At 39.0% G+C, this 21,500-nt stretch overlaps 2 protein-coding genes across 2 annotated transcripts in view; both read left to right on the forward strand.

Moving 5' to 3' along the window:
• nutf2 (nuclear transport factor 2) overlaps window positions 1-3,359 on the forward strand; it is an 11,487-nt gene extending 8,128 nt beyond the window's left edge. The window contains exons 3-5 of the mRNA XM_040133923.1: window positions 573-644; window positions 1,026-1,124; window positions 2,188-3,359. Coding sequence (XP_039989857.1) covers window positions 573-644; window positions 1,026-1,124; window positions 2,188-2,301 — 285 coding nt within the window. The 3' untranslated portion in view covers window positions 2,302-3,359. The remainder of the gene's footprint in view (window positions 1-572; window positions 645-1,025; window positions 1,125-2,187) is intronic.
• A 1,341-nt stretch (window positions 3,360-4,700) lies between these two features.
• edc4 (enhancer of mRNA decapping 4) overlaps window positions 4,701-21,500 on the forward strand; it is a 25,080-nt gene continuing 8,280 nt past the window's right edge. The window contains exons 1-24 of the mRNA XM_040132201.1: window positions 4,701-4,933; window positions 6,235-6,397; window positions 6,540-6,651; window positions 7,676-7,775; window positions 9,298-9,484; window positions 9,751-9,898; window positions 10,283-10,387; window positions 11,315-11,427; window positions 11,579-11,662; window positions 11,812-11,907; window positions 12,175-12,274; window positions 12,705-12,885; window positions 13,297-13,363; window positions 13,661-13,752; window positions 14,290-14,474; window positions 15,150-15,229; window positions 15,685-15,820; window positions 15,914-16,206; window positions 16,499-16,729; window positions 17,136-17,237; window positions 17,454-17,597; window positions 18,229-18,265; window positions 19,067-19,214; window positions 19,586-19,741. Of these exons, the coding sequence (XP_039988135.1) occupies window positions 4,846-4,933; window positions 6,235-6,397; window positions 6,540-6,651; window positions 7,676-7,775; window positions 9,298-9,484; window positions 9,751-9,898; window positions 10,283-10,387; window positions 11,315-11,427; window positions 11,579-11,662; window positions 11,812-11,907; window positions 12,175-12,274; window positions 12,705-12,885; window positions 13,297-13,363; window positions 13,661-13,752; window positions 14,290-14,474; window positions 15,150-15,229; window positions 15,685-15,820; window positions 15,914-16,206; window positions 16,499-16,729; window positions 17,136-17,237; window positions 17,454-17,597; window positions 18,229-18,265; window positions 19,067-19,214; window positions 19,586-19,741 (3,148 nt within the window). The 5' untranslated portion in view covers window positions 4,701-4,845. The remainder of the gene's footprint in view (window positions 4,934-6,234; window positions 6,398-6,539; window positions 6,652-7,675; window positions 7,776-9,297; window positions 9,485-9,750; window positions 9,899-10,282; window positions 10,388-11,314; window positions 11,428-11,578; window positions 11,663-11,811; window positions 11,908-12,174; window positions 12,275-12,704; window positions 12,886-13,296; window positions 13,364-13,660; window positions 13,753-14,289; window positions 14,475-15,149; window positions 15,230-15,684; window positions 15,821-15,913; window positions 16,207-16,498; window positions 16,730-17,135; window positions 17,238-17,453; window positions 17,598-18,228; window positions 18,266-19,066; window positions 19,215-19,585; window positions 19,742-21,500) is intronic.

Below are 21,500 nucleotides of genomic sequence, written 5' to 3' on the forward strand. Positions count from 1 at the left end.
GCAGATTTTGATGTTACCATCTGAAGTTAACTTGTATGGATAATAACCTGGCTTCAAGTATAGATGAAAAGGATAAAATAGCACACAGCACTGCCAAAGGCATTTAGAGCTGAAGCAATTTGTCTGTTAATCTATTAGTTGAACAACTGAAATATAATCATGTTTTGCTAGTCGTTTAAACGTTTGTCATTTTTTTAAGCAAAATGGTAAGTATTCTTGGTTCCAGCTTCTTTGTAATGGGTATTTCGTACCATTTTCGATATGTTAGACCGAAAAAATGAATCAGCAGATTAACAAGAATAAACATTAATTGCAGTCTTAAGGGTTCTATAATAGCCCAAAGCATGCTGTGTATATTTCTGTTACGTTTATTTTTCGAGGGAAAAAATTACCATTTATTTATTTTATTTTTTTATTTTCTTAAATTTGAATGAGCTTGCTGATTAAATAAAAAAAATCTAGTAAGCCCACTATCTCATCATTAGGCCTTTTTTATTCACAGTATAACTAAGAAAAAGCGCAAAACATGAATTAGTGTGGTAATAACCCATCTCTGTTTTTGCTCAACACAGATTGATGCCTCATGCCTTACGTGGGAAGGACAACAGTTCCAGGGAAAAAGAGCAATTGTTGAGAAACTCACTGTGAGTTTATTTAGTAATTTATTGCTATGTACAAAGGTAATATGTAATAGGTGGTGGGCGACCCCTAATCCGTTACTATAGAATCTGTGTATACAGACAGCAGTCAGCAATCAGAGTTCTCCTCAACCTTTTGGAACCATAGTGCAAGTGTGTGTGTGTGTGTGTGTGTGTGTGTGTGTGTTCAGTGACAATTATATTACTGTTTCTCTCAAGTTTTAATGATTGAATGAATAGTTAAAGATAAATTAGAAGATTTCTGGGTAACTGTTTTGATTTGTTTTTGAATTTGTGTCTTATATACCTGTGTTAATTTTCCTACTGTGTTTTTTTTTTTTTCCTTTTTTCTTTTTTTTCTTTTTTTCTCCTCTGTGTTTGTGCCAGAGTCTCCCCTTCACAAAAATAGCGCATAGTATAACAGCGCAGGACCACCAGCCAACTCCAGACTGCTGCATTTTGAGTATGGTTGTAGGACAGCTAAAAGTAAGTACCATCATTCATGTCTTATCCAGAATCTTCTAAAGTAAATGAGGTCATTCATGTGTGTACCCGTGTTTCAAATAATTTCTGTTACCATACTATCAAATCATCTTATTAGGATCTAATTACTGTTCATTTAAAAGTAAAATTTATGACCAAGCAACGTTTTGTATACTCCCGTGAAATTTTCTGCATTGTACGTATATAATGAAGAAAAAGAATTCCAGATATATCTATGTACTCAGGTGCTTGACTTGCCCAGAAAAGCACCTTTTGGTTTCATGCTTCTGACTCTACAACACATCTTAAATAATATCCATCTACGCACAGGTGGAGAAGCCTTTGTACAACACTGGCTAGCAGAGGGACACCAACTCCTCCTCTTCCCAGATTCTCAGTTACTGTTACAGTGATTTGTTCAATTTCTTGCTGTTACAAAATCTACACAAATGCACAGACTCAATGTATTAGGTACATGCAGCTAAAATCTAGTACAATAGCCCTGCAATAAATCTTCCTGTCATGAAGGTCAGTATGTTCAGTCTGTGTTGTAACTTGTAACATTTTGGAGGCTCCAATTTGTGGTGCTGGTGAACTGCATTGAATTATACTGAAAGGGTGTTTATTATTTTTGTCCACCCTGTTTATATCAATGAGGAGGATGGGCTAAATAACAGAAACGCCTCTCTATATAATGCAGTACAGTACAACAGCACCACAAACTACCTCTAAAATAGCCAACAATTTCAACAAAAACTGAACAGTATAACCTTCATTAAGGGAGGATTTATTGTAGGACTGCTGCATTAGTTGGAGGTAGGTGTACCTAATACAACTGAATGTATAGGAAACTGTTATATGTAACGATATGGCAGTTGGTATTATCCCCTCCAATAACAGTTTTCTTCTCTCTCTTTTACTGAGTCAGAAAGAAAATGTGCGCAGAAAAACTTGAGGCAAAAGACACATTATTTAGGTTCCTTTAGTGTCCATGTGATGGCTGCTTCAGTCAGTATTTCCAGCATGCTCTTTGTCCTGAACCTCTTCTGTCTGTGTGCATCTGCAGGCAGATGATGACCCTATCATGGGTTTTCATCAGAGTTTCATCCTCAAGAACATTAACGATGCATGGGTGTGCACCAATGACATGTTCAGGCTGGCCATTCACAACTTTGGCTAAGCCCCCTTCCCACTCTGGTGGGCAGGGGCAGCCATAGTGAAGGGCACCGTGTGAAGTATGGAGGGAAGGGAGGGAGGAGTTGAGGATGGAGAGAAGACAGAACACTCATCCCTCCCTCCTGCTGTCTCATGTATGCCTGTTTGACAAACAAGCAAACACCGGATTCTAGATGTCAATCACTGAACCTCATCCAGGTGGGTTTTCAGACCACCCCAGCCAGTAGAACTGCGATGTGTTTCTTTGCTGAGAGCCGGCCGACCAATCAGATGCCCCTGTCTGCCACTCTGCTGATATGCATGACGCTGGGAGCCCCTCATTACAATATCTACACTCAAGCCACCAGGAAGACAAAACAGCTGACCGACGCCATTAACTCATTCTCTGCTCTGCTCTTCACCCTTCTTTACTCTGTTCTAACCCATTGTACTCTATTGTTGACTCCACTGTTGTCAACTCAGTTCTGTTAGCACTGTTGTTGACTGGTTTGTAGCTCCATGTTCAGGTCCAGAGTCGGCTTCTTAAGTTCTGACTTCTTGTGTTGTAATTTGTTTTTAGATGCCACTTGTGTGTTTACTTTAGCTTGCCTTAGTGTGTTTAACTGAGATTTATATTCCTTTACACGGTTGTTAACTTTGCCATGATTCATTCTCATAGCAGGTTTTGCTCTTGCAAACCAAAGAATCATGGAGTACATGAAGTTTGACCTTGCTGTGTGATTGGCTCTGATCTTGCATATTATCTTTCTTTATCTCTCTCTCTATCTTTCTGTCTCTCTGTCTTTCTGTCTCTCAATCTCCTTTCTTCCTCTCTAACACGTCTGGCAGTTAACATGGACTACAGCCACGATACACAATAAAACCTGGACTTTTTTTCTTACTAGTGTGGCTTTGTCTCCATATCATTCTCTTTGGCTAATTGTTTTCCCAGTCCTTCATTTATCTCTTCAAAGTGAGTGTTCATACAAGTGTTGACTATAAGTACATATTTTTGCTTTTTGCAGATATTAGTTTGAGTGGCCATACTACAGAGGATCAGCTGCAAAACTGAAAATACTTTAGTATACTATACTATAGTTTATATTTAATGTGATCTAGTTGATTGAGAAAATTGTAAAATAAATACATGTCAGCAATAGGTTCACTCGATCTGTATTGGGCCATTACTGACCGTATTATGAGTGGATCAGGTATCAGCCAGACTAAACCGATCCACATGAAATACAGTTTCTTCAGTATTTCTTATTTATTATTTTCATCCATAAAGCCACAGGGCTATTGACTCTGAATTTATTGTCAGGGCAATCCTTTGCCTCATGCTACCTTACATAAAAATTATCCCAGTGATTTATGATGTATACAGATTTTAAATTGGGGGAAAAGTGCACTGTTGGATTGATACTTAGACACCATGAGTTGAGGACCTGTAAGAGAAGTTGATTTTAGAATGTTACCCCTGTTTATCGTACATATTGTTGCCACCTTACAGTATTTTGCAGTAGTATTTTCCTCTATGACTGTTAAACAACTTCAAGTAGAACCAAAGCACTACTACAGAGTATATGACCCAAGCCAAAGTTCTTATTGTATGGGACAGAAATGTTTCATACTGTTAGCATCGGTATGATCCATATGTTGAAACAGCAGATAGTCATCACTTCAGTGAAAACAATATTTCGTCAAAAGGTGCAGCAGTGTTTTGTTGATTAAATTTTGTACTTACTAACTGTGATGATTGCATTGGTTCCATTTGTTGAACAGTTTCAGAATCAATGAGTGGAGGACACCTCACTAGTTCAGGTCTGGAATTAGGAGCCAGTCACCTGACATGCTAATGAGTCTGAACCTACACAGGTGTTGAAAAAGTAATGGACAGACGCCCTTGATATACGGTAAAAAAATTCTGTGCCACCAGGGGGCCTGAGTGAGGAGCCTATCGGCATCCAAAATGAAGCAAATGGAAACAACTTATTTTTGAGTGTAAACCAGCTTGCTTCTCTTTGGACATTAATATGGCAACATAAAGAATTAAATAAAATTTTACAATAACATTGGGTTGAGGTTCATCTTTAATTTCATTCGTTCATGTGTATATACTCATTCATGTAAATGTCAGTGTCATAATGTCATGTTTTTAAGTGTATGTCTAGTTGGAATTTTGTGGGAGCCAGAACACATAGGAGTTGTAGGTTATGAAGCTGCCGATAAAATTACTAAAGAGCAAACGATAAATTCAAAAAATGATAAAAGGGGAAACACAATGTTAAGTATCAGATAAGAAGTTTAAATGTCTAAAAATCAGTTTTACTGACTGTGGAGGGCGGCATTATGCCTTGTAGTGTATATTATTTGTAAACTTCATCAGAATTTGAGGTGGGAACCAATGACCTGACACATAGACAAGTCGGTACCTACGGCGCGGACACAACGGAAGTTTAGACGGTTGCTCTGGGTGAACGGGGTGAACGAAGTGAACACTGACAGCATCGCATCAATCAAGAAATTATTCTCTCCCCTAAATTAACCCAGTCTCCCCTTTCCCTCACCTATGGCGTCCAATTCTAATATTGATATTGAGGGTGCGACCCAGCATCTCCGGGACATCCTCAAGCTTGACCGTCCCGGGAACGGCACCGGTAAGTTGGCACGGGAATGAATAGCGGCTATGCTAGTTTAGGCCTCAGAAGCTAATGGAAAGCTTCTGAGGCTATTGGAAAGCTAGTTAGCTACTTAAATTGATACCTAGCTAACATGAGTTGGTTTAGCGCGCTGCTTTACAGAAGTAAAGTTAGCTTAATAGCAGTTTCACTACCTGCCAACGAAAGGCACCCATTCGCGTCAAAGCACAATTTGAATGTCAGTGAATTTACACATGTATTTTAACATTAATTTCTGCGGAGCAACGGTTGTGTTCAGGTTCGTCGTAATGTTAGAACGCATACTGCGTCGGAAAAGTGGCTAGTATCTTGTCGTCCTAAGTGTTAGCTACGCTGCGAGCTAGCTTATGTCTCAGTCTACTTACTGGTGGAGGGGGAGTTGTATCTTTTGCTGCCAGGCGACGAAAAAGTTGAAGAATGTTTCGTTTATACGAGGTGCTTTCTGTAACACCTGCTCATTTGTGACTCTAATGCAGGAAAATGTATATTTATACCGCAATGGCCAAATGATCCAGGTGTTTTAGAGAAGACCCTGTCGGCTTTGGGTAGTTGGAGTAAAAGAAAACACATATGTCATAAAACTACAGACTCAATGTGTTGTGAAAAGAAAGTCCCGCTTCTTCACTAACGTTGTTTACCCTTTTTTTTTTTTTTTTTGTTAGTTGCAGTATTTCTTTTGGGGAAAAAAAGTGCGCGATATTCTCTGGACTCAAGGTCACTCGACTGTGTATTTAACATCCATGTACACGGTATTATCAGACCAATAAACATAACAGCACTGAAGAGCTTTCTGTGAACTCGTCGACAAGTTAGACATTAAATGCAGTCTATTAAATTTATAAGTTCCACCTGTGGTTTTCCTGCTCTGACACTTCAAAATGTGTGTTAAAGTATGCTACAGTACGGAGATGATTGATTACTGTCTGCAAGGGAGAATGGTGTGATTGACATCTTCCAGACACCATTCTCCTTGCTGTAGAAACATATTTACAGGCATTCAGAGAGAGCCTTTTACTAGTATTTCACGACTGTCAGTCCAAATAAGTATATTAAATAAGATTATTGCTAATATTATGAAATTAAATTATTTGATGTGGCTGATGGTAACTTAAGGCTTTTCAAGCCTTAAATGTATTTCTTTTACACTTGCCCTGTCAAATTGACACGGTAAGAAACCTCCAGAACAAATATTACCTCTCTGCAGGCTTGAAGTTTCTTTCTGGCTCTAAATTTGCATCTTTCTACATCGTATAACCCATGAATTCGATTTCTTTCCTCAGATTCACAATCAAGTGTAGGTCAGAGAAAGCCATCTTTTAATGGAGAGCTGAATGGGTTATTGGGAGCAGCAGGCCTTCTAGGAAGCACTGATCGGTCAACCATGTCAGAATCTACCAGACCCATCTCCACAGACATCAGCAGCGCTCAGGAGAGTCAGATAATGTGAGTGGGTTCTTAGCATCAGTCACTTAACCAGCTTAGCAGAGTAATATTTGTGAGTGCTTTGATTTTTTTTTTTTTTTTTTTTTTTTTTTTTTTTTAAAGAAACTAAAACCATATTTGTACCAATGTGCTGTAATTTCAGCTGCCTTTCTGGTGATGATGGGTCCACCTGTATCCCCATAACCTCTGACAATGTCGAGATTGTGGCGAGTCAAGACTCCAGCATCAACAGCAAGGCTCGAGGCAGCAACAAGGTAAGAACTTCAATCATCAGCTACAAAATAGCACAGTACTTTCAATGTATAAATCAGAAATTTGGTCACCTACAACACCAACAAAGTGAGATACTCAAGCTGCTGTGTACCTAAAAAGGAACCTCTGCTTTATTTTTTATATTGGTCAAAAACTGCATCTGTAATGACTCAACGGGATGTAACAGGCTTGCTTTATTGCAAGTGGTAACCTACTATGCTTTTTAAAGATATTGATCCCTGCTCTATTTTTTACAATTTGAATATCCCTTCATTGTGTGACTTTCAGCTACTTTCAGTATAACAAAGATAATTGGAGTTGTATAAAATTAGCTCTTAAAAAGAAAAGATTTGATTTTTAAAAAATAATTTTTGATTTTTAAAAAATTATTTGTTTTTTCTTTTTCTTTTTCTTTTTAGAGATTTTATGGATCATTCCATACCAACTCACCTAGGGCCTCCCAGTTCATGTCATGGATTTTCTTGAAAAAATGTATGTAAAAGCTTCTATTAAATTCACGAGACCTAGCATAATCCTATAGCTCTGTTCGAAATACTTTTTTAACAATGAATTTTTGAAGTTTGGCTCTTGGAGCTAAATATCATCAATTCTGTGATTCTTTGTAAGCCTCACCAGTTGCTTATTTTTCACTGGATTGGGTTGAAATTTGCACTGAACATTCAAGTAACCCTAAGGATAATTACAGAGGCTTACGGAGAATCGCAGAAAATATTGAATTAACCCCAAGGGGTAAACTTCACAAATTCATAACTAAAGAAGTATTTGGAGTACAGCTAGTGGATATTGCAAGGCCCCGTCAATTTATTAGAAGTTTTTTTTTGTTTGTTTTTTTTTTTCAGGAAAATTCATGAAGTGAACTGGGAAAAGTTCTGAATTCTTGGTGAACTGGCATGGAATAACCCTTATACATTATTTTGACTACAGCCTCTTAATTAAAAAAGTCATTATGAATTTTGTTGCGAGAGTATTCACTAATTTTGAATGGTGAATTTCTTTTCTGCTTAGGTGAAGATTCAACCTGTTGCCAAATATGACTGGGAACACAAGTATTATTATGGTAGACTGATAGCTGTGTCCAACTCCTTCCTGGCCTACGCCATCAGAGGTGAGCATCCAGGAGTAATTACTTATTAGTTACTTCTTCCATTAAATGAGACAAACATTAAAATAGCACTTGAGATGTTATAAATCAAGAAGTAATAACATAGACAATCAGGTTATAAGTACAAAAGTACATGCACATTTGTATGTGCGGTCTTTATCTTGGACTGTGGCTTTTTTTTTCTTCTTTTTTTGGTCTAAAACATGGGTTGTCCACATGAAAACGGTAAACAGGTATATTAAATAAATTCATTTTTTCCATGTACATGCCAGGCTATAAGTATTTAAACAGTTGCACATTTTTTGTTCTTCAGGCTCTTCAACACATTCAATTTAAAATAAAATAATAAACACATTTAATAATAAAAATAATAGAATAATAAACACATTTAATTAGAGTAGATTTACATCAATATAGAAAGAGCTGGCTGGGAGATATAGATCTTTTAACATGCTGTGCCAACATTGCAAGGGTTCAGAGGTAATTGTGCGCTTGGCTACTAAATGTTTCTTGGGCAGCTGCGTTGTTTCAATGTTAGTTCATACACAAAAGAGCTCACACGTCATTTAGATTAAGGTGGAATTTGCAAGTGAAGAAGATAATAACAAGTCTCCCAAAAAAAGAAAATCTATCAGAGAGATCAAAGGTAGTTGATTTGCTGAAATTAACACTTGGGTATATTCTAAAAAAACATGTGTGCACAGTAAAAATAGAAAATAGAAAACAACCTGGTAGACTGAGGAGCAAAAGGCTTGTGGATGAGCAGAAAATCATTTGTATGATGAAGCTCTCCTGGTGAAGCTCTAGGAGAGCTTCACCAGGAAAGATACGCCGCTGATGTATCTGGGTCAAAGACTTCAGGCAGCCAGTGGCTGGAAAGAATTTTCCACGAAAAAATTCAAATATGATGATTTTGTTTGACTTCATGTGTATCTGTCCCCCCTCATTTTTGAGTACTGCGTGTTAGAAGGGCTATATCTCCCACACAGTTCTTTTTATAATGATGTAAACCTACTCAAATCAAAGATGAGACTTGGCAGTTAAATGTAGTATCCACTATTTTATTTCAAATTGAAACTGCTGAAGCACAGAGCCTAACAAACAACAAAATGTGTAACTGTCCTAATACTTATAAATCTTGACTGTAGTTGCAAAAAAGCTGTCAAAATTCAACATACAGACAGCAATATAGATAGTTTTAAAATTTATTTTTCCAGGCTCTGAAATACAGTATCTGTGCCTGAGATTTCTACCAGCGCCCTAATAAAATGGAGGTTTTTGAATGGAATTTGTTTGTACAGCTCATAATATTGAAAAATGTGATTTTAAAAAGGGCCCCAGGGTAACATTAAATTTTCTCACTATATTATTCCTTCACTTTTCTTAAACTGCTATTTTGCATAACATGATCAGGTTCTATGATTGTTTCTGTGGCTGCCCGATTGATTTTATCTGCACTGAGTGCTGTGATAGCCCAGGCCCCTTGGTTTATCTTTGTCTTCAAAATAAACACCTCTTCCTCCAGGAGCCAACAACCATGCAATGATTCGTGTCCTGAGTCTGGGTTTTGCTGAGCGCTCTCTACTGAAAGGATTCACTGGGGCCATCACAGATCTGGCTTTCGCTCACCTTGACTCCTCCCTATTGGGTTGTGTAGATGAAGCGGGTAACTTGATGGTCTGGCAACTCACCTGCACTGGAAACAAGATCCTGTATCCTGACATGTGGGACACACTGAAAAGGAGTGTGTGGGAGGATGTGCTGTGTGTGTACAGTGGATGTTACTGCTTGTATTTATACTGTTTACATCTCTTTGTCTAATAACCACTAAAATAGCACGCACAGCAGTTCAAACCAACTTGTGATTTTACGCAGACCTCTGATTTTTCACCTCCTGCTTTTGTCACAGTAATGACAGAAATTGATCCTCCAAGGACTGGTCTTCTCTCCAATTTTCCTTAACTAATGTTCCTTACAGAGATCAGATAGTGGTTCATATCAGACGGCCAGAAGACACTCCACTGAACTCTCACCATCGCCTGATATGGTGTCCATTTATCCTGGATGATAATGAGGAGAACCAGGATGACACCAGCCAGACCTTGGCCCTTCTACATGAAGACAGGGTATCAGTGTTTTACACAGAAATATCTGTCCTAGCTGAATGTAAAGATCAATGACATTGCAATTAGACTTTTCCAGTAATATTCCTTACAAAAACTAATTTTAAGAACAGAGGAAAAAAGTAGGAAATGGGGGGATTCCGAATACTACCTATTACCCATTACCCATTACCTTATTTACAGCCTTGTGTTAAGTTAGGGGAATGAGCTCATGATTGTGCATCAGGAATGACCAGGTCGATACAATAAATTGAACTCTATAAAGAAGAAAAACACTGAAATCACATTAATACTGCCTGTGTTATCGAAATGTATCAGAATCATATTAGGAGACAAACAGAAATGTTGCAACCCTAATTTTTAATTTTGTCCTCCTCCTCCCTCTAGGCTGAGGTGTGGGACCTTGAAGTCTTGAGAGCCAACAACAGCAGTTGGCCTGTCGATGCCACAGAGCTGAAGGAAGGCCTCATCACAGTTAAGGGACATACGCAGGTAGGGATTGTGATGAAACACTAATGTTAACATTTTTCGAAGAATGCGAAATAGCACCCGAATACCATTTTGGAGCTGGTTGGACAATTTCAGTCATATTATATTTTGTCAGCATTTGGGTCGCACTAACATGAGCCATAACAGAAAAAAGGACATTTTAATAGTTGCAAAATGGCTACGCTGTTACTTATAGTTTTCTGGTGATTTGCCAAACTCGTAGATTTGTGATATGCCAGTTTCCTTTGCCATATCTGGCACTCGATTTATTGGGGATCATCTTTGCAATTTTGGAGGTTATTCCAGATTCTTGACGTTTTCCACATCTTGCTAGCGTAGTTGTAACTTGTAAGGTGGTCATGTGCTACTGTCCCAGTTTCGGCGCTGGTAATGACTGTATCACATGACATACAAAGTTATCACTAAGATTAGATGACCCTGTCTGAAAATAACTAATAATAATTAATGTTGATGCATGATGAATAATGCTGGATTACCATTTCTTATTTCACGGGCTATTTGGGATTTTTTTTTTTTTTTTTTTAATGCCTATTTAATAATGATTTTTGTAAAAACACAGCATTCGAAAACTGATTTGGATGTTGATTACCATGGCAGCGATCCAAGCTTTGAAGCATTTGGGTCAGCCCTGTTAACCATTAAAGTATTTGTTCAACACAGTACACTTAAATAATCTTCTATGAAATATATACTACTTTGAAATAAACATGCCACATCAGAGACCCTTGAGACCTGCACAATAGGTCAAATGGAACTATGTTCATTACTAAAGATATTACATATTTCCATTAGAAAAAATAAAACCACAATAACAAGAAGTACAAAGTGGCATGCTATATGATTTTGGTTTTGTTACATAGATTCCTTGCTGAACTGATGCTGTATGTTGTTTTATGTCCATCCCTTCAGCGAGTCAGTGAAGGGGCCTTGTCTCCAGATGGAACTGTGTTAGCCACAGCCAGTCACGATGGATACATCAAGTTCTGGCAGATATACATTGAAGGGGGACAGGACAAGCCTAGGTACGCAAGGAGGATGGGTTTAAATGTGTGTTTGTGACACATTCCTAGATTATTAGCCTTCTGTCTATTGTCTTCCCTCTCTCTTACTCTGGTTTTCTCTCTTCCAATCTTTTCTTCACTTTTTCACTTTTCTTCACTCTGTGTTGTCCAGATGTCTCCATGAATTACGGCCTCATGGAGGACGCCCCCTCTCTTGCCTTCTTTTTTGTGACAACCACAAGAGGCAAGATCCAGAGTAAGCATACATAGGTGCACACACAGCTTTCAGTGAAAGTTGTGATATACAGTACATGCAATAATCTGAGGTTGCTGCCATTTAATTTTTAGGTCATTTAAGTCCGCTTAGACCTCACCTCTGGTCCCTTACACTTTTCTTCATTGTAGGGTTCCTTTCTGGCGTTTCCTCATTACTGGGGCAGATCAGAACCAGGAGCTGAAGATGTGGTGCACTGTTTCCTGGACCTGTTTACAAACCATCAGGTTATTCCCTTGGTCATCATTTAAAAATTTTTTTAAATCACTCTTACCATGTTACCAGTGTATTAGAGTATTACTTTGGCAGAACCTGTATATCCAGTAGTAAATGTCTCCTTGAAAGGCCTCCATCAAATTGGTGCTTCAGACCACTCCAGATGTCAAATTTAGTTCTTGACTCAAGAGATTTAGGGATGATTGAATCTGTTATCTGAAGCAGGTACCCTTAATTAGCTTTAAAGATACTAATGATGGAGTGTTTTCCTCTCACAGGTTCTCTCCAGATCCATTCAACTCATCAGCTCTGCCAAGTCTGAAGGCTAGTCTGGACCTTTCTGCTGAGTATCTCATCCTCACCGACGTACAGAGGAAGGTCAGCATAATGTTGTCAGCTGCATAGTTTCAGGAATCTTCACAAAAAATAGTTTTAACAAATAATGTTGCTCAAGCTCTTACATTATTCCTTGATAGTGATTCAAATTTTTGGCAATTTCCTATCACTTTTCTATCACTCAGTGTAACTCAGTTGACATACAGTATTAATCTGAATATGAACTTCCTTCTTGAGGGTTGAATTTAAATCTTCCTTCAGGAAATAATTTAAGTTAATTAAATGCCAGTTTGAGTTATTCTTGTTTAAAAGGCCACTCCTGCTATAACTAGGTGTAGCCTGTAGATGACACCCACCCAAAATGTTTGAAGTTTTGGACTTGGTATCTGGACCAGACCATTTTCCTTTTTACCCACATTACCTTTTCATCCTGAGCCTGACTTCATACATAGTTGATGTAATTCTTTGCCAGGTTCTGTATGTGATGGAGCTGCGGCAGGACCTGGAGAAAGGGAAGGCCAGTTTCACAGCTGTGTCAGAGTTCCTGCTGACCCACCCTGTGCTCAGCTTTGGAGTCCGGGATGTCACCCACAGCCGACTGCGACACACTGAGGTCCTCCCTCCAGAGGAGGAGAGCGAGAGCATGACCACAGGTGCACATGTACACACAAGCACATACTTACATCACAAAAAATTAAAAGACACTCTTAACTCCGGTAGTCTTTTGATCAATCCTACTGTGTGTGTGTGTGTGTGTGTGTGTGTGTGTGTGTGTGTGTGTGTGTGTGTGTGTAGATAGATATAGATATAGATATATAGATATAAATAGATATAGAGAAAAAAATACTGTATATGGCATGTTGTTAGTCATTTAGATATTCCAAGGGCTGCCATACACAGAGTTATCCTAAAACATTGCGATTTAATTGCTTTTAGCTTTCATTTGGTGACTTTTTGGGAACACTGCTGAATTAAAACAAGGGTCATTTTCCCATTAAATCTGTAGCAGCATTGATCTAATTAACACAGCATTACTTTTTTTGCGTGCTTTTTTTTTCTTCCAGAGGGCACTCAAGGGCCCACAGAGTCCAAGTCTGGGATCCAGATTAAACTCTACTGTGTTCACACCAAGTAAGTCTCCACCCACTATCTGATGTCAGTTCACGTTGGTTTAAGCAGAATACAGTAAAGCTTGAATATCCCCAAGGAGCAATTTGGTGAACAGGCAGTCAATAATTATAAACACCAAATTACCAAAGACTAGTTTTTCATCTAACATTCAAGTTAAGTGTAAGATGTTTCGAATTTCGGAGACATGTGGCAGGTCCGTCACTGTGGAGTCTGGTTCAAGAGGCATGCGACAGGCCTAAGACCTAATAATTAGGGTACTCCTAAATCTGTGTGTCTTGTGTCTGGTTGTGTTTTCAGGAGTCTGCAGGATGTCCAGATCTGGTTTCAGCCCAACGTGGCTTCTAGCTCTGCAGTCTTTCTGCCTCATTCTGATTCTCAGGATTGTTTTGGTAAGTCAGAGTCCAAAGAATTCAGAATAGACTAAACGTGAAGAGGAAATCCCAATACATGGAGATGATGCATCTTTATGTTTACATAAGTTTCTCTTTCATGGTGTTCATTTGTGAACATCTGTGAACTCTACTGCACCAAGTGTGTAAAGATAAGAGTGTTGGAGGTTGAGTTTAGTTAGTAATAAATTGAGATCGGAAAATGATAAACATTGACGCTTAATCAATAGGTATGTAATTAAATAGCTGACTAATCTAGCATTTTAAAAATGTGACTCAGTCATTTACTCATTTTTAGAGAGAGAGTTAAACAAAAGTATTATTGATCAGTTTTGAAGAAAATTACTTACAAAACTTGTCAGTGCAAAATTATTAAAGAAATCCTGGAATATGAATAACCAAAAGATGCTGTAAGAGATGTTGATTTCTTTGCTGTACATGCTCTACATATAGCACATTAGGTTTGTGCTTTTGTTGTATTCAGATATTGCCACATTGCCACATTGCTGAAGTACTTTTTACATTTTGTGTTTCCAGCTGGGTTTTCAGACCATCTCACTGACCAGAGCTCTGACAAGGAGTCAGGAAGTGGCTCCCAGACCGACCTAAGGAAGATCCCATCTCTTCCTGCTCCTGCTGACTTCCTGTCAACTCCTGCCACTGGCAGTGGGCCAATGCCCAAGCTGATGACTCCCGATGCCTTCATGACACCAAGCACTTCGGTACAAACACCTATAAGCCTTTTATATTACTACTCTATCTTTCATTAACAAATGGAATGGTCTGTCCGGTTCATGTCTGAGTTTCACTTCAGTGTGCAGTTTACAAAATGGTCTTAAAAAACTTCCCCTTTGGCAAACATGCTTTTATTTGTTGCCTGTTCTTCCCATCAATAGCACCTCCTCCCGCGTATCACTCAAGTGCTACTGCCAACACTTAACAGACACAAGCTTATATCCCTGTTAATACACACTCTATACAAACTGAAGACCTGAAGATCTGTGGCTGTTTGAGTTTACATGAAGGTACAACTCAAACAGCCAAAGATAAACTAGGTCCTCAGTTTCATCCATGTGATGAAATTCTTAATATTAAAAGACAAAAAGTTCTGTCTGATAACTTTTTTTGTAGATTGTCGTCATTAATTTGACTGTCATGAGAATTTACTTGTGATATTACCCATCCCAGTTGTCTGCATCGTGCTTTAGTTTGTTCAGTTTGGGAATTCATGCGATTGCCTGCAAAATGTGAAATGACAAACGTCATAAAGTAAGGCAAGGAAAATAATGCAGAGGTAGCAACAATTTGTTTTTTTTATTTGTTTTTAACAACTGAGAAGTTTTCCAAACTCTTCATTATATTTGCTGCTTGTAGATAACTTTTATGTTCCCCTCCAGGTACCAGCATCTCCTGGCAGCAGTGCCAGCAGTCTGACCATTGTAACAGCTATCAGCAGCAACTCTGACTCAACTAACAGGTAGGTTTCTTTATGCAGTTTTGTTGGGATATGATCATAATAAAGTGATTACTAGTGGCCCGTGTCTGTAAAACAGTAGAACATCCATCTGATATTTTCTAATGAGAAGTATTTTTTCGTCTATTCCTTATAACGGTAAATGCAGTTAGAGTCAATCGAATTTGGAAATTGGATTTCACAGGTTGTTGTAGAGTGTCTTTCCAACCATGTTCCATTTCAACAATTTTAATTGTTACATTTATTCAGTGCTGAATAAAAGGGATATTCCAGTTGCATAGAATTTATTGGGTATGGGATGTTTTTTGTGGTGGTTGACTTTTCTTCTTTTTTTACGTACAGACCCTGTTAATCACTATCAGATTAACATACCGACATAATTTGTTCCTGTTTTGTTTTCTGGTCACACACATTAACATGTGTGGTTGAGTACAGTATGTCTGTCTTACTGTGTGCAGAGTTATTGACGATGTCAGTCAGAGTCCTAACAGAGCAGAGAACAACAACAGCAGCAGTAGTTTGACACTCTCTGCCTCAACCAGCAGCCCTAGAGCTGCTTCTGCCGTGCTGCTGCCTGGACTGGAGAATTTACAGGTAGGACCGGACACACTCTCCTACTTCTACCAGCCTCCCAATGCAGTTACAGCATGATCTTATTTTCAATTCACTCTTCCTCTCCATATCCAGGCTTTGGCATCCCCTAGTGGTCCTCTTGCACTTGACAGCCCTCAGGTCTTGGACTCTTCCCTCCTGCCACCACTGGCCTCTCCGACCAGGGCCCGCTCCCCTGATGTCATCTCCTCAGCCTCCACAGCCATGTCCCAGGACATGCCAGAGATTGCTTCACAGACCCTGCAGCTTCAGCGCGGAATAGTTTCCAGCTTGGAGCCCTTACCACTTTCTGCTCTACAGACAGACAGCATGGCCTCTGCTGCCTCTGCGCTGCACCTACTCACCTCACCACGCACAGCCAACAACAGGTACACTGATGGCCAGTAATGATAATGTAACTATGACAAAAATGAACCCAGACTTTTTGTTTGCTGTAAACGAGTACACAAGTCAAGAAAATGTATAGAGACTGCTAACTGATTTTATTGTAACAAGATTAATGAAAACCTGAAGCTGTTATCAAGGTATAGAAATACATTCAACAACCAGCATGCATTTTAAAATGGTAAGGAGTACTGAAAAGCATAGAGAATCTTGCAACTTGCAAAAACACTGGTACAGTCCCTTAAATTAACCAAACTGCTATATTTTTTGTCTCAGCCTGTTGCCCCTTGAAATTGGAGGGGCAGATGGGCCAATGGGCGGGGCTGTAGAGTCAGAGCCTAGACTCAACAACACCCCATCTTTACTGGAGAATGCCTTATCGCAGGAGAACCCTGGGGTAGGAGGAGGGTCCTCAGATGGTAGTGTTAGCCACACACCCTGGCCTGCTGCACCTGACATCACCAGAGAAACCAGGAACAGTCTCAGGGACAATGGTCTTGGAGACTGGTAAGAATTCCTACATGCACATACAAATACATTTAGCAATTACAAAACATACACATCCACGTGAAGCATCTCACAGAAGTTCTAAAATATAATTTGCAAAATCAGCCAATGCATTTTATAGTTATACAGTTTGTGTCTTTTATAAATAATTAAAAATGATTACTTGTGGACCAGTCTTGTTCTTCAATTCCAAAACCTTTTACATACAAAGTATATAGAGCACCTGAACATAGACACACATTAGCATAAACAAGCAGTTGCATAAGGCTTGCAATTGTAAAGGAAGAGATGACGTAGCACTGACAATATGACCAGTTCATTTTATCTCTCATATCTGCGTTGAAATCGTAAAAGCAGTGTGAAAAACATTTATCAAAAAGAGGTTTGTGTCATATGTCTGATGTAGCTCAAGAGAGGAGTCAAAGGACAGACACTTGAGTTCCCCTTACCATCGGCGCTCCTATCACCTCACACAGAATGACAGTCAGGACGCTGGTGCAGACCAGAGGTAACATAAATGAACATAACACAAACAGAGGTACATCTCGTGTCATTGTAGACGCAAGATAGCACAAAGCAAGCACAGTACTTTATTTACAATAAAATTTTGATTTTATTGACCTTTTCCAAAATGAATACAGTGCATATGGTATACAGTATGCTTCACAGGCTACATAAGCTTTCTTACCATGTGGTGTGTGTATTGATGTGTCTGTGTACTCAGTGACCCTGATGATGAGGTGGCCAGCTTGGCATCGTCCTCAGGGAACTGTGGCTCTCGCTCTTCTCACAGACTCCCACTTAAGGACTGGAAGACTTCACCACGAGGCTCACCAAAACTAAAGAGGAAGACCAAGAAAGATGACAGGTATTTTGATATTTGAGGAATCTGGGTATCGAGGAGGGGATTTATTAATAATAATATTGATGATGTCTTTATGCATTAGGAGATTGTAGGTCACTGACCCAGTCTTTATTGGGTTTGAGCATTCATCAGCATTATGCTTTTCACTGCATATCTCCACACCAAGTATTATAACGAACAAAACTGAGAAGTGACTGAGCCTGCTCTAAATCCAGCATAATTGAGTTAGTTCAGCAGCAGAGGTTATATGGCTAGTCAAGCTAAAACAAAGACCAGGCTAAAAATGTATCTGTAGCTCTAAATACATAATTGTGATGGTATTCAGTGGATTATTTTGCTAGAATTTATTGTCTTTCTTTAGCTCTTGTTAATTCTGTAACAGTAAGAAACAGCCATTACTTTTATGTCCATGCCTGTATTCACTATCAGTTATTTGGTCTACATAAATATATACAAAATAGTCCACAAATGTTACATTGTAGTGCTTAATATACACATGAACATGTATATACACATAAACACAATTCTTGATACTTGATTAATTGGTTCAAGTGTTATCATTAAAGGTGTTAAAATGCTCATAATGGTGTTTTTTTTTTTTTTTTTTTTTCTTCTTCTTCTTCCCTCTCCTCAGTGACTCGTGTCAGTCCAGGCAAATGGACTCTGGTCAGGTAAGGTGATCACAAAAAAATCTTTTCATATTGCTCTATTGTATTTTATGTATCAGAATCAGAAAAACTTTAATGATTCCCATGGAAATTTACAGTTTCTCAACAGTCAGTTAGGAGAGAGGATGTACATAATTAAAAAAGTAAAAACTGCTATAAAATAGTAATAATAATTATAAATGCAGCGTAGGTGAATAGAAAAATGTACAAATGTAAATGTGGCAAAAAGTAATGTGCAAGGTAGAATCACAGTATGGACAAAAGTCCAAAAATAGGAACTTGCAAACTACATTAATGTTAAATTAAACAATAAATTAACCATAATATGCAAAGGTAAACTGAATGAAAAGTGTATTGTGGGTCAACAGTAAATTTACAGTAGTTTAACAGCATAGTACTGATGGAGATGTGTCTAAAGGGGAGGAATTGTATAACTGAATGGCTACAGTAAAGAAGAACCTCCTGTGTCATTCAGTCTCTGGCTGAACGTGCTCCTCTTTATCTTGAATTTTTATATTACGTGTTCTCTTTAAGTTCTTTTTTGAAAAGCATCGCAGCTAACTTAAACCAGTAAATGATTTTCGGCTACTAGTAAACAGGATAATATCAAAACAAGCTGACAGAGCCCCAGCCACCATCTTATAGTGTTGCTATTTCTAGTCTTTTAGCAAATAATTGTCTACTTAATTCAGCGTTTAACTCAAAAATATTAATTAATGCAGGTGTAATTCCTAAATTTCAGCGGCACTTTTCTTTGGTTCACTTGGTCTCCTTTATTCAGTCATTCTCTCCATCTGTTCATAGATGCATGTAGAAGTACAGGACGAGTTGTTGTTGCTCCTGCGTAGCCAACAGAGGGAGCTGACTGATCTGCGTGGACAGATTGAAGCCATGCAGAGCTCCATTATGGCCCAGGTCGAGCACGTCCTGACAAACCACCAGGAACAAGAGCGTATCCTTCGATCTTTCTTACTCATTTTTGGTAGTTTGTGTATTCTGAAAACCCATGAAATTTCTGAGAAAAACTTGAGCCCACTCTACACCCCAAGCCCAGTGAACAACTGTGATGCCATTATTCAGAAATAAAATTGAATTAAGCAAAAAGCCATAAGCTGTAGCAACACAAATTTTTCTTTCGTCACACAACCTGAGGCCTGGTGTTAATTGGAGCACCTGAAACTACTGTTTGTGTTTTCCAGTAATTTAAAGCACTCCCTCCTTTTAGGACAAACTCCTACAATTGTCATTATGTTACATGTGCTGGTCTCAATGGTGATCCTTTAACAGCATATTATTTCGAGCCTTAACCATTCATGACCTCAGAGCGCAGGCTGGAGCGAGTTCTGTCTGAGAGTCAAAATCATCAGCAACAGCTTCAAGAACAGCTCAGCCAGCAGCTCAGCCACACCCTCAGCTCAGCCCTCACCAACAGAATGGACAAAGTGCTACGCGAGGAAATAAAGAAAACAGTCCCACAAAGTAAGAAAGCACATACTTTATTTGAATCTGCGGTTTTTCATACGTCTTCTGATGCACATACTGGGACACATCATCAGTGTTGTATCCTTGAGTCACTGGGTGTTTCGGGTCATACAAGAGACACCCTTGTCCGGGTGACTCAACCGAGGTTGATGAAGCCTTGGCCTTTGTCCAAGTGGCATTCTACTGATCACACTGGTCTTTTCAGCCAGAGCCATTTAGATGGTCTCCCAGAAACACTTCAGAGGACTCAAATATGTACAAAGATCTTATATATTCTTTGATAGTTGAGGATAAAGAAAACACTGCCTGAGCCAAATATAACTATCACTAATCTACATTCAGTACCAACTCAGTGACGTTTGCCATCAGAGATTGGGACATGACCAGTGTATCAGAAATAGCTTCATCCATGTACAGGTCAAAAACACCCTATCTCTAGGATTAACACTTTTCTACAGCCTTCATCGCAAAAAACAACACCAGGGGTGATGGAAATGTTACAGAACAGGTCATGAGAGACATTAAACCATCCCAGCATTACATGGGGATATTGGTACATGATTACACCTGTTGGTAGCATCTCTCTGACAGCAGCAGCAGTTAAATCAACAATACAGCCATGTTTTGCAGTATAGAGCCCGTTTATAACCTGTACAGCCATGTACAATATGTGCAACTGATTATAGGTGTTGATCAGAGTCAGAATGCACTACACAATTTGGATGGTGATATCCAGTGTACCATAAAGCAAGATTGTATTTAGCTGACTACATCTGTAATCTGGCTTTCACAGTAAAGCAGCGAATGTCCTCACCTACAGCTGAATTTCTGTACATGGAATGAGACACCCAGTGGTCACCAAAGTTGAGAGCGGCAGGTTTTACCTGCATTTTCAGTCCAGTCCAGTGTTGTCTTGTCACTTGTTTTAAACTGAGGAAAACTCTCCTCAATGTTGTTTGTTGGAGTGTGTGTTGTGTTCCAACATCACTGGCTGTGACCACTACATCTGACACCACAATATCAGTTTCTGCATTTATTTTTGTCTATTGCAGTTGTACTTCAGTCCAGCTACAAGGGTCATTGAGGTCAGGCCAATCTGACCAGATCCCAGAGCCTTTAGTATGTGTATCCAGCTTTCCATCAACCTTCCTCCTGAAGCACAGGAAATTATCCTTGTTGTCACTGGCTAGTGGGACCTTCCTCCTATGAAGGTTCAATAAGAGGGAAGCTCTAGCTAGCCCTCAGACTGCAGAATCATCACTGTTAATCATTTTGATAAGACGGGTCAACCTGGTAGCTGTGTTGATCCATTCCACATTTGGGACCCCCAGCCCACTTTCTTTGCAACCCTGGAAGATGAGGTCCTGGGTGGAGCGAGTATTTAGTGCTAACCAATTCCTGACAACCTGAACAGTTTTATTGTTTATATCCAGAAAGACATTATTTGGAATATGTACATCAGTAAATAAATGCAAACTTTAGATAAGGCCACCTTTCTTACGGCCTTTATTTTCATGACCAAAGGCAAGGGACATAAGTCGATTAAATCACGCCTGTTCTTATATTTATGGCTAGCTCCTGCTCCTTTGGGGATCGAATGTGTGGCAGAGCACACTGACAAAGCCGTTTCATCATCTGACTGATGGTTAGAATAAAGTTAAGCACCACTTTTAATGTTATTGGCCCTGTGAGTTGATTCCCACAGATGACTTAAAGGAAAGAACCTTTGTACACATCTGATATAATGTCCACAAAC

Source organism: Xiphias gladius, chromosome 8 (assembly GCF_016859285.1).
Source record: "Xiphias gladius isolate SHS-SW01 ecotype Sanya breed wild chromosome 8, ASM1685928v1, whole genome shotgun sequence".
Classification (NCBI taxonomy): domain Eukaryota; kingdom Metazoa; phylum Chordata; class Actinopteri; order Istiophoriformes; family Xiphiidae; genus Xiphias; species Xiphias gladius.